Below are 10,693 nucleotides of genomic sequence, written 5' to 3'. Positions count from 1 at the left end.
AGAAGCACAACGAGAAGAGACAGCTTACTGTTACTCGGTTACTAATAACCGCGTGACAGCGGGCTGGTTTTTCTCGCCGCGTGCTAATACTCACATGAATTGGTCGATATTTTTTAATTAATCTCTCAATAATTATTGCAAAAATCGCAAAATGGTAAAGGACTTTTCTGTTCAGTTCAATGCACTCTACCTGCTCACGAGCGTTAATTCAATCTTTACCGGGCACCCTATATACATTTACATTCAACTCAATTATAAATTCATCTGTCACAACATGAGATATAGTCGTTATTAACATATTTGCGATTAATATTTTTAGTATAATTTATAGAAATCTGTGGCCATGTGTTATGTGAAAGAATTAAAACAAAAATATCTGTCCAAAGAAAAAGTCAATATATATAGAATCACGGAAAACTAAAGATTTTTAAAATGAAATAAATAAATGAAATATAATTTTAATATTTTTATTTCTTGTCAGATAACAATAGAATATAGAATGCTCTTTGAGTATATTATTTGATCTTGTTCATTTTATAAAATTAAAAAATTTTATATTTGTTGAATGTCCTTCGCATTTATCTTACATTGTTCTAATCTCTTACGTAGGTTTTGGTCTTTGCATGTTATTAATATAATCATAATTTTTTCCTGTATAAAGAACTCAAAGCCAATAAACAGGAAAAAATTACAGCCATATCATGGTGCATATTACAATGTAAAATCTATGTGATAAAACAAAATGTAGAATAAATGTGGAGGATATTTGACAATAAATGTAAAAAATATTTTTTAAATTTAAAAAAGGAAGATTAAATAATATCTCAATTAGTATTCTATATCTTGTTATAATCTGTCAAGAAATAAATATTTAAGTTTTTTTTATTTATTTATTTTATTCTGAAAACCGTCAAGGGTATTTCCGTGACTGATTTTATATAAAAATAAATATATAATTATATTTTTATACATATTATATTTTATAATTATTATATATTTATATATTTATTTTATTTATGTATTTGATTATTCGTAGACTTTTTTCCTTGAAAAATATAATTTTCCTCGTGTAGATATATGTATAAAAGTATAATCACATATTAATGCATATAACAGTTCTCTGAAAACACATTATTTCTTATGTACAACTTTAAGAATAAAAAACGTATTATCATCTTTTTTGTGCTTTGAAAACAAAGATACGTTTTAACCTTTGCATACTGAGAATCATAATGCATTTTATTATATTATGTCGCTATAGTAATCTTAGTTGAATGCAAAGAATAAATAGTGTTCATAAAAAACAATAAAATACTAATTACAAAATTGGAAGAGAATTCATATTTCTTTAATATTCTAGATTACATATAATAGATATTTTGCCTGGAAATATCACCATTTTTTTAAAGGAAAATTAAGAATTGTACATCCAAATAAAGTGAGAATAAAAGAAATAAAGAAATAAAGAAGATTGGACTAGTAACATGTAATATATTCAACCTTTTATATAAACAAATAATTAAGATATCCAATACAGTAGAAATAATAAGAGAATTAATTATAATTTATATTTAATCACAGATGGAAACTGTAGTCTATACTTTACTGTAGTGTATACTTTACCTAATAATGAAGTTTTTTGATACAAAAAATAAATAGAATCATCGGCTTTGATTGTGTAACATCTAATCTTAACACAACAACAATATGTAAAAGAGTGTACGGAATGTAAGGTCATTAAGCAAATCGTAAGAAAACTTATTCAATTAATTACAGTTATTAATATTCGAATTCATTAATACAATTTAATGTAAAACTTCTATCTCAAGAATATTATTTATTATTGTAGAATGTATTCTAATGTATATCAACAGTGTTAAATGCACAAACAGAATATGTATAATTGATATAATCTCTAGAAAGAGATCAATGCAAAAATATATATTAAGCAAGAATATTCTTTGTCAGCATTATTAATATAATTCATAGACTTATAAAGTAAATTAAACGTGATATCGCGAATATAATTATTTTCTGGATTGTTAACAATAAATGGGCAATGTTGAATAATATACAGGTGCACAATATTCAAATTCTTATAACAAAATGTGTTATAGTTTATATAAGGAATAATATCATATAATAATAATAAATAATTTCGATCTTCTATGACAAGTAGATTTCTTGTTATTTAACTAAAGAATATTTAATCATTTTTATATCTTGAATGAATATATTAAAAAATGAATATATTAAAAAATATTACTATAATATTTTTCTGCAACTTTATTACTTTCAAAATAAAACAATAATTAATTGCTTCTCATTGCTCCATCATTTTACTTTCCAGATAGCACTAAACATTCTTATGACCGTTTTATGATCAATTATGTAGTGAAAATACGTTGCCTCTTAATTCGAGTTTTATAATCAATTATGTAGTGAAAATACGTTGCCTCTTAATTCGAGATTTAACGTGATGAAATATCTAAATGTATATTAATTTCATTGCATAAGATCTTTTAATGTAGCGATAAAATATCATCTTCAGACGGGACTTCTAAGAAATCTAGTTATGTAAAATACTATTTTTAGTATTTTACATAACTAGATTTCTTAGAAGTCCCGTCTGAAGATGATATTTTATCGCTACATTAAAAGATCTTATGCAATGAAATTAATACACATTTAGATATTTCATCACGTTAAATCTCGAATTAAGAGGCAACGTATTTTCACTACATAATTGATTATATAGTCAAAGGAAAAGATGCACGGATTTATTGAATAGAGCAGTAAATAATAAATGGTAAGACCAACACCAGCAATCCGACTATCCAGATTATTATTAGAGACCTGTTTTAAATTCAAAATCAATTTTATAATAATATATTAAAGCTCACAAATTTACGATAAAATTTAGATTAATTTAAATATATTAATGAGATAAAATTCTAATTGCAATTAGATACATTATAATTAGAATAAAATAAATATTAATTACAATTAATGATGATTAGTAAAATTAAAAATAAATACGCACATTTAAAAATGTGTAATGCGCATGTAAATATGTATATATGTAATGTACAAGTATATATGTATAGGACTCATATATAGAAATTATCATAATTTAAGAAACAAACAATATTCAGAAAAAAAATTAAATATATTTATATTCATAAAACTGATAAATTTAAATAAATAAAATGTTTGATGATTTTAATTTAACTATGTAACATGCGTGTTTTTTATTCCTTTGAAATTTTGGAAGTATTACCAGGATAATTCAATAAATTCTCTGGCCTGCGTATTTTTGCACGATCTATTATACCGCTCCAAATTTCGAATATTTTAATATATATAATTATATAAAATTACGTGTTATATATTATTATATTATGTTACATATCATTATATATAATTTTATATAATCATAAAAGTCAATTTTTTTCGAGTATTATGAACATTTTACGATATATATATATATATATATATATATATATATTTTTCAAGAATATTTGAAATAAAATATTCCACATTCTTACACATTCATCGTATATTCATAGCACATTCGAATGGCACTATTATAAACATTTTAAGAACATTTAATAAATTCTTCTATTAACTTTCCTAAAATATTCTAAGAATATTCGATAGATTCTCTTCTGTTTATATTTAAAAAATATTTATAGGAGTGCCATTCAAATGTACTCTGAACTATGTACTATGAACTATGTATAATGTACTATGATTAATATTCAAGAACCCATACGGCACAGAAAGGCTAAAAGACATCTTAAAGATATCTAAAAAACAATGAGACGTCTTTAAGTCATGTTTAAGTCATCTTTTAGGGACATGTGCCCTCTGGGAATGTTCTATAGAATATTCGAAATATTCTTGGAGAATATTCATAAAACGGTCATAAGAATGTTTAGTGCTATCTGGAAAGTAAAATGATGGAGCAATGAGAAGCAATTAATTATTGTTTTATTTTGAAAGTAATAAAGTTGTAGAAAAATATTATAGTAATATTTTTTAATGAAAATTATAAATTTTACATTTTTTTGTAAATATTTCAGTAAATATTTAAATAATTTAAATTTTTAGCGCCAACTTATTTTCGGTCTTCATCAGTGTCTACAAAGTTACATAACAATCTTACAAAATTATAAGTCAATATTATTCTTACTATTGTGATATTATCGACAATCGATTATATCAATCTCTTCAATTATTCACTGTTCTACATTGACGTCACATTTACAAAATATTCAAAATCGGTTCTGCTATCATAGAAAGATGATCACATGATCAACTGTCACTTCTCTCTCCTGCTCCTAGACTCCTAAAGGTCTCGGATACGGTCGAGTTGCCGCTTCTAAATGCTTTGAATGTTTTTGTTTTCAATGCTCATGAAATGGACCAGTAGCACTACCGACGTTGTTAGAGTGATTCCACAATAGCTGTCGTAAGTCGGATGTCGGAAGAGTTGACCAATTACAGTTGGCTTTAGAGAAGAATAATCGAATATGATTAGTCAACTCTCCGACATCCGACTACTTGTCCGGCTGCAGCATTAGCTTAGTTTACACCGATCACTTGATACGCGTACTGAGTACTATACTAGCCAATCATGGCCAGTCTTCTAAAGAATGGAATGGCTGTGATTGGCCAGTAGTATTTAGTACGCATATCAAAGTATGTCGGTGTAAACTAAGCCATTGAGAGCGAAATGGAGAGGGAAATATATGACGTCATTGTGCTGCTGAAACGTTTCCAAATGCCATGCCAGGTCGACCGTACTCGAAACATTTCGTAGCACTTTTAGGGTGCGTTCCGTTTCACGCATGGATCGCATGGAAAGCTCGGAGGTCGTTCCGTTTCACTTCATACGCGATTCATGCGCGCATGAGAACGATCTCCCACCATAATGCTTTTTACCCACCACTCAGCGCATGAGAACGCATGAACTGCCTCAGCTCCCGAGGTGAGGCAGCCCATGCGTGGTCCATGCGCGTAGCGCGTATACGTTTCATGTGTTTTATGCGCGAAACGGAACGCAGTCATGTGCTCATGCGATGCGCCCGTCCACGTAGTCTATACGTGAAACTGAACGTATCCTTAATGTCTTCCTGACCTCGTAATACTCATAGTGTGTGTGAAACGTGCTTACACGTATCAATATGTACATATATAGAATTCGTAAAGTATATTTAATAAAAAAGAAATTTAATTAATAAATTATTTGTTACTTTTGCTTGAACATTCGGCTCTTCGAGCTGAACAGTAATAATTTAATTATTCGCTCGCCATTAAACCTTTGTACTTTGTACTTTAATCTGTACCAAGTATAAATTTCTTCTCCCACTTTACTTCTTTATATTAATCTTCTATCAGAGTATTGCTACGTCATTTGTTAAACAGTAAATACTATCGATAATACCTGTTTTTTTATCGTATTTAATAAAATTACATATTCTCATCATGTTGCTCAAAAAGGTAAGAAATAAAAGAGCAATAATTATACAATTAACAATTTGCTTTATTGAAATTAGTAGTATAAGTTTGAATTTTTTGTAGCTGGACTTTCTGTGTATTATTTATCTTTTCTTTTTTTTTTTCTCTAATGCTTCAGTATATAGCTATCTTATTTTATACATAAAAAATGCAACATGTAATAGTTGCAAAGAATATACCTAATGATAGCTAAAATGATTAGTATGTAATGCTTAGCATCTTGAATAATTTGTTATATACTAATATATCTTGACATAAATTTTCAGATATTCAATCCAAGAATATACCAAAACATGGTACGTCCATTTTCAGCAGCCACTGAATCTGTTCAAGGATATAATTTTGGTTAGTATATATATTTTGATTAGTATATATGGTATTTATACATGAGATTAGATTTATTTCTTTTGAATTTTAAGAATAAAGAAATCTAATTTTTTACTGATTTGGAGCAATTTTTAAGAGAAGAATGTACTTTAAATATTAAAATTTGCAAAGGACTAATATCTGAAAACATATTGATTTCTATTATATAAATTATTCTAAAAAAATAAATTGCTCTTTATTTTATGTGAACACTATATCATAGATAAATAACAAATAAATAAAGATTTAGATTAAAATTTGTTTTATTGTTGTTGTTTTTTAATATCTTATTTATTTTGACAGATAAATTATTATAAAGTATTTAATTTAAAAAATAAAAGTTTTAATACTTATGTGAACTCTCTTTTTATATATTTTTTACTTGTGACTCCAACAACACAAACACATTACATTTGCTTTAGAAAAAATAAAAATAAAGTATATATAAACACAATATACATAAACATACATACATATATTTTATTACTTTGTATAAAAAGTTTTATTATGTATTTTACTTTATAAACTCTTTTTATTTAAAAATATGTAAAATAAAATAATACATTTATGTTATTTACTTATACTTCAATAAATGAAAAATACAAATTTTTTTAATAAGTTTAATGTTTGCAACAAAAATTTTTATAGTTATATAAAACATTGTATGTTTGTACTTGCATATTATCCTATATTATATGCATTTATAAATAATATTATTTATATTATTATTAATATAAATAATATATATTTTATTATTATTTATACATTATATCATTTGCACAAATCATTATTATATAATTGAAAAACACAATATTTTATTGAATTATTAGAACTATCTGATACTCAGAGAGAAATGCAAGATCTTGCACGGAAATTTGTCAGAGAAGAGGTTATTCCTGTAGCTGCAGAATATGATAAAACTGGAAAATTTCCATGGGACCTTGTAAAAAAGGCATGGAGCCTTGGACTTCTAAATAAACATATTCCACAACATTGTGGTATGTTTGACTAGTATAATATGTTTAAAAAGTTGTAGGGCAATAAAGAATAATATGACCTGAAATATCTATTAATGTAAAAATAAGATTCAAGATTATTTTTATTGCAGGTGGGTTGGAAAGTAGTATTTTTGATGGGTGCTTGGTTACAGAAGAATTTGCTTATGGTTGTACAGGAATAACAACTGCACTGGATGCTTCATCTCTTGGAGTCAGTTTTATTTATTATATATGCTTTATTTCTTTGTGACAAAATTTTAATAAAGTTATTTGAGTAAGCTTACTTTAAAGCTTTCTTGATCAAATTATTTAATATATTAAGATAAGATATTGAAACTTTTATCTTTATTTATACAGCAAACTCCAGTCATTGTAGCTGGAACCAAGGAACAACAACAAAAATATCTTGGAAGACTCATAGAGGAGCCGCATGTCGCGGTGTGTTAAATTTGTAGATACATTTATATCATGTAAATATTTTTTTATGTATTATATAAATTAAATATTTTTTTTATAGGCATATTGTGTTACTGAACCTGGTGCAGGATCTGATGTAGCAGGTATTAAAACTAAAGCTGAGAAGAAAGGAAAAGAGTGGATAATTAATGGCACAAAAATGTGGATTACAAATGGTGGTATTGCTAATTGGTATAATAGTACATTTAAATATTTAACATTAATTTATAAAGATATTTTATTTTTTAATATAGTCTCCTATTTAACATAATCACTTATTATATAGGTATTTTGTCTTGGCGAGAACAAATCCTGATCCAAAAGCTCCAGCTGCTAAGGCTTTTACAGGTTTCATCGTGGAACATGATAGTAATGGTTTAACTCCAGGTCGTAAGGTAACATCTTATACCAATTATTATTTGAATTATAATAGTTTATAATAATTTGCTTTAATAATTATAATAATAATTATAATAATAATTTGAATTAATAATTTGTATTAATACAAATTTTTATTAATTCGCATTAATCATTTCTTTCGTTTCTTGAAGGAATTGAATATGGGACAAAGAGCAAGTGACACACGAATGGTAACATTTGAAGATGTTCGCGTTCCTGAAGAGAACGTATTACTGGGAGAAGGGCAAGGTTTTAAGATAGCTATGAAGACTTTTGATAGAACTCGATCACCGGTATTTCTATTTATGGCATTAAATATTGAATGAATTCAACATCAGAGTATATACTCAAATTCTATAAAAAAATTCCCTGAGAATTCCAGGATCTTTCAGGAATTTTTGTTCAAAATTCTAGATCAAATTAAAATATTTTTAAAATATTTTTAAATGCAATTTTAAAATAAGCTTATTTATTTTAGCGTATCATTTTTTGACATAAACAAAAAACATATATTTTAAATAATTTTATATAGACATAAACAAAAAATATATCTTTTAAGCAGATTTTAAACTTAAAATATTTAAAATTTTTATAAAAAATTTTTAAAATAGGTACTTCTTTGGCATTTTTTTAAATTCCCTGAATCCTAACGAAATTCCATAAGAATTCCATGATTTTTCAAGGTATAATAAAATTCCCTGAGAATATCAGGTTTTCCAGGTTTTTCTCGGGAGTAAACCTAACCTAACCTGAACATAAAAAGTTTACACATTTTATATCTTTACATTTATATCCTTATATTATATTATAGGTTGCAGCAGCAGCTGTTGGTTTAGCTCAGAGAGCTCTGGATGAAGCAACAAAATATGCAATGGAACGCAAGACATTTAATAAACCAATAGCAGAGCATCAAGCCGTTGCTTTTATACTGGCTGATATGGCTATTGGTGTTGAAACTTCCAGATTGTCATGGATGAAGGCAGCTTGGGCTGCTGATAAAGAATTACCAAATGCTACATTGCTCGCAAGTATTTCAAAATGTTATGCTGCTGATATAGCTAATAAATGTGCCACAGATGCTGTACAGGTAAATGCAATAATTTATATAAAAAAATTTTTTCTCTACTTTAAAATTTGAGTACGTATATATAAGGTCCAGTAAAGATCGAACTAATGCTTATGAGCAGGTACAGTGTAGTAAACTGAACAAAAAAATCCTTTGCTATTTTGGAATTTTCACAATAATTATTGAAATATTAATTTAAAATGTTTTAAATTAATATTTCAATAATTATTACGAAAATTACAAAATGATAAAAGATTTTTATTCCATTTACTGTGCTTTACCTGCTCATGAGCGTGGTTTAATCTTGGACAGCCTGTATATATTTTTCTTACAATTTATTGTATGTAACAATATTCTTTTTCAGATTTATGGTGGCGCAGGTTTCAATTCTGAATATCCAGTAGAAAAACTTATGCGTGATGCCAAAATTTTTCAAATATATGAAGGTACTGCACAGATTCAAAGGATGATTATATCACGTGCTCTCCTCAGTGGAATCAAATAAAGAAACAAGACAAATAACTCGTCAACTCCTTAATGTTCGAGTTATCGTGATATATCAGAATATAAAAGCTTTTTTAGTATATATTTTTATAAATTTTGCAAAGTTTATGATATAATGCATAATTAATACTTTCTTTAATTTTATAATGAAATTTTTAAATGATTTTTTTATATATTTAAGATGTGATTGTTATACTCTTGTAGGTGTATTTTACATACATAATTGTATTGCCTTTAGATAAACATATACATTTTTTTATTGGATATATATAAAGATGTGGATATATATGAAGGTTTGATTCAAATTGTTTTTATTGGAGAATATTATACGTGTAAAAACAAAAAAAAATCTATAGAAGGATGGACTTTTATAGGTGCTGGAAAAATGTAATAAACTATTATCAATTTTTGATTTTTTAATTTAATGTTAGCGAATACTAATCCATCTTACAGCAATTTTCTTTATATTTTAATTTGTATTAGATCTTTCTTTTTTCGATCTTCATTTCAATATGTAGTTTCAAAGTTTATGTACAATTTGCAATAGTCTATGTCTAAAAAAAGAGAAAAATGGATTAGAAAAAATAATAATTGATTCCTCATTACATCGTTTTAGGTTCAATCGATCTTTAAATCGTCGATCAAAGGATTATAAACGCACCCGTGCGTTCTCGTCGCGTTTCAGTCGTTTCAAATCGAGCGCGCGTCCGTGACAGAGGGCGCCGGGCGCGCCGAACGCGAGTGCGTTAGTCAAGTACATTGTTCGTTGAAAAACGGATTACACCGCATTATGTCCGTCGGATCGTAGTTTTTCGCCCGGTTATATTTGGTGAAGTCGCGCGGTGACGAGTTATGCAACGTGCACCGCGTAAGGACGGCCCGCGCCGGCCGTTCGGACATCGCGGCAGCTGACCTACTTAGAGTTTGAGCCATCGGTCGTATCCGACGCGGCGGCGGCGGCGGCAAATCGACCGCCACTGGGAGAGGAGGAGAGGTATGTGACAGGCGGGATCGCGACCGAAAAGTATCGCGTACGGCGATACGGTCGGCCAACACGTGGATTCACACGCAACACACGCGATCGCGACAACGCTGGGCCGGGGGGAGGAAGGGGGGGGTCTGCCTTTTGGAAATTGCGTCTTTCCGTCGAGAGACGAGCTCGCCGACGGGGTGCAGTGCCGTAAGAGACCTGTAAAGGTACCCGAAACTAATCGGGGATGCTGCACCGCGTTACGCTAGCTTGTTCTCTCTTCTTGAAGTTCTATCTTTCTCTCTCTCTCTCTCTTTTTTTTTTTTTTTTTTTTTTTGGAACGATGACGAGGAGATTCGTACGATGGCGTGCTATGCATCTTGAGCGATGACGCGCACGAGCGAACGAGAA

The 10,693-nt window shown here is 28.3% G+C and overlaps 1 protein-coding gene across 1 annotated transcript; it reads left to right on the top strand.

Moving 5' to 3' along the window:
- The first annotated feature begins 5,102 nt into the window (after positions 1 to 5,102).
- On the top strand, positions 5,103 to 9,719 carry Mcad (Medium-chain acyl-CoA dehydrogenase). Its single transcript, XM_072886643.1, has 10 exons — positions 5,103 to 5,505; positions 5,790 to 5,868; positions 6,720 to 6,887; positions 6,998 to 7,098; positions 7,245 to 7,325; positions 7,405 to 7,535; positions 7,630 to 7,738; positions 7,895 to 8,035; positions 8,554 to 8,829; positions 9,173 to 9,719. The coding sequence occupies exons 1-10, from the start codon at positions 5,491 to 5,493 to the stop codon at positions 9,311 to 9,313; spliced, it is 1,242 nt and encodes a 413-aa protein (XP_072742744.1). The 5' UTR covers positions 5,103 to 5,490; the 3' UTR covers positions 9,314 to 9,719.
- Positions 9,720 to 10,693: the final 974 nt, after the last annotated feature.

The sequence above is a fragment of the Anoplolepis gracilipes genome, chromosome 2 (genome assembly GCF_047496725.1).
Source record: "Anoplolepis gracilipes chromosome 2, ASM4749672v1, whole genome shotgun sequence".
In the NCBI taxonomy this organism is placed as follows: domain Eukaryota; kingdom Metazoa; phylum Arthropoda; class Insecta; order Hymenoptera; family Formicidae; genus Anoplolepis; species Anoplolepis gracilipes.
Note: the sequence above shows the minus strand (reverse complement) of the source record. Positions and strands in the feature narration are given on the sequence as shown.

Excerpts from the sequence above, each read along its gene's own strand:
- Mcad (XM_072886643.1), top strand. Across the intron at positions 7,099-7,244 it reads TGGATGCTTCATCTCTTGGA|CAAACTCCAGTCATTGTAGC; the intron begins GTCAGTTTTATT and ends TTATTTATACAG. Across the intron at positions 8,830-9,172 it reads GTGCCACAGATGCTGTACAG|ATTTATGGTGGCGCAGGTTT; the intron begins GTAAATGCAATA and ends ATTCTTTTTCAG.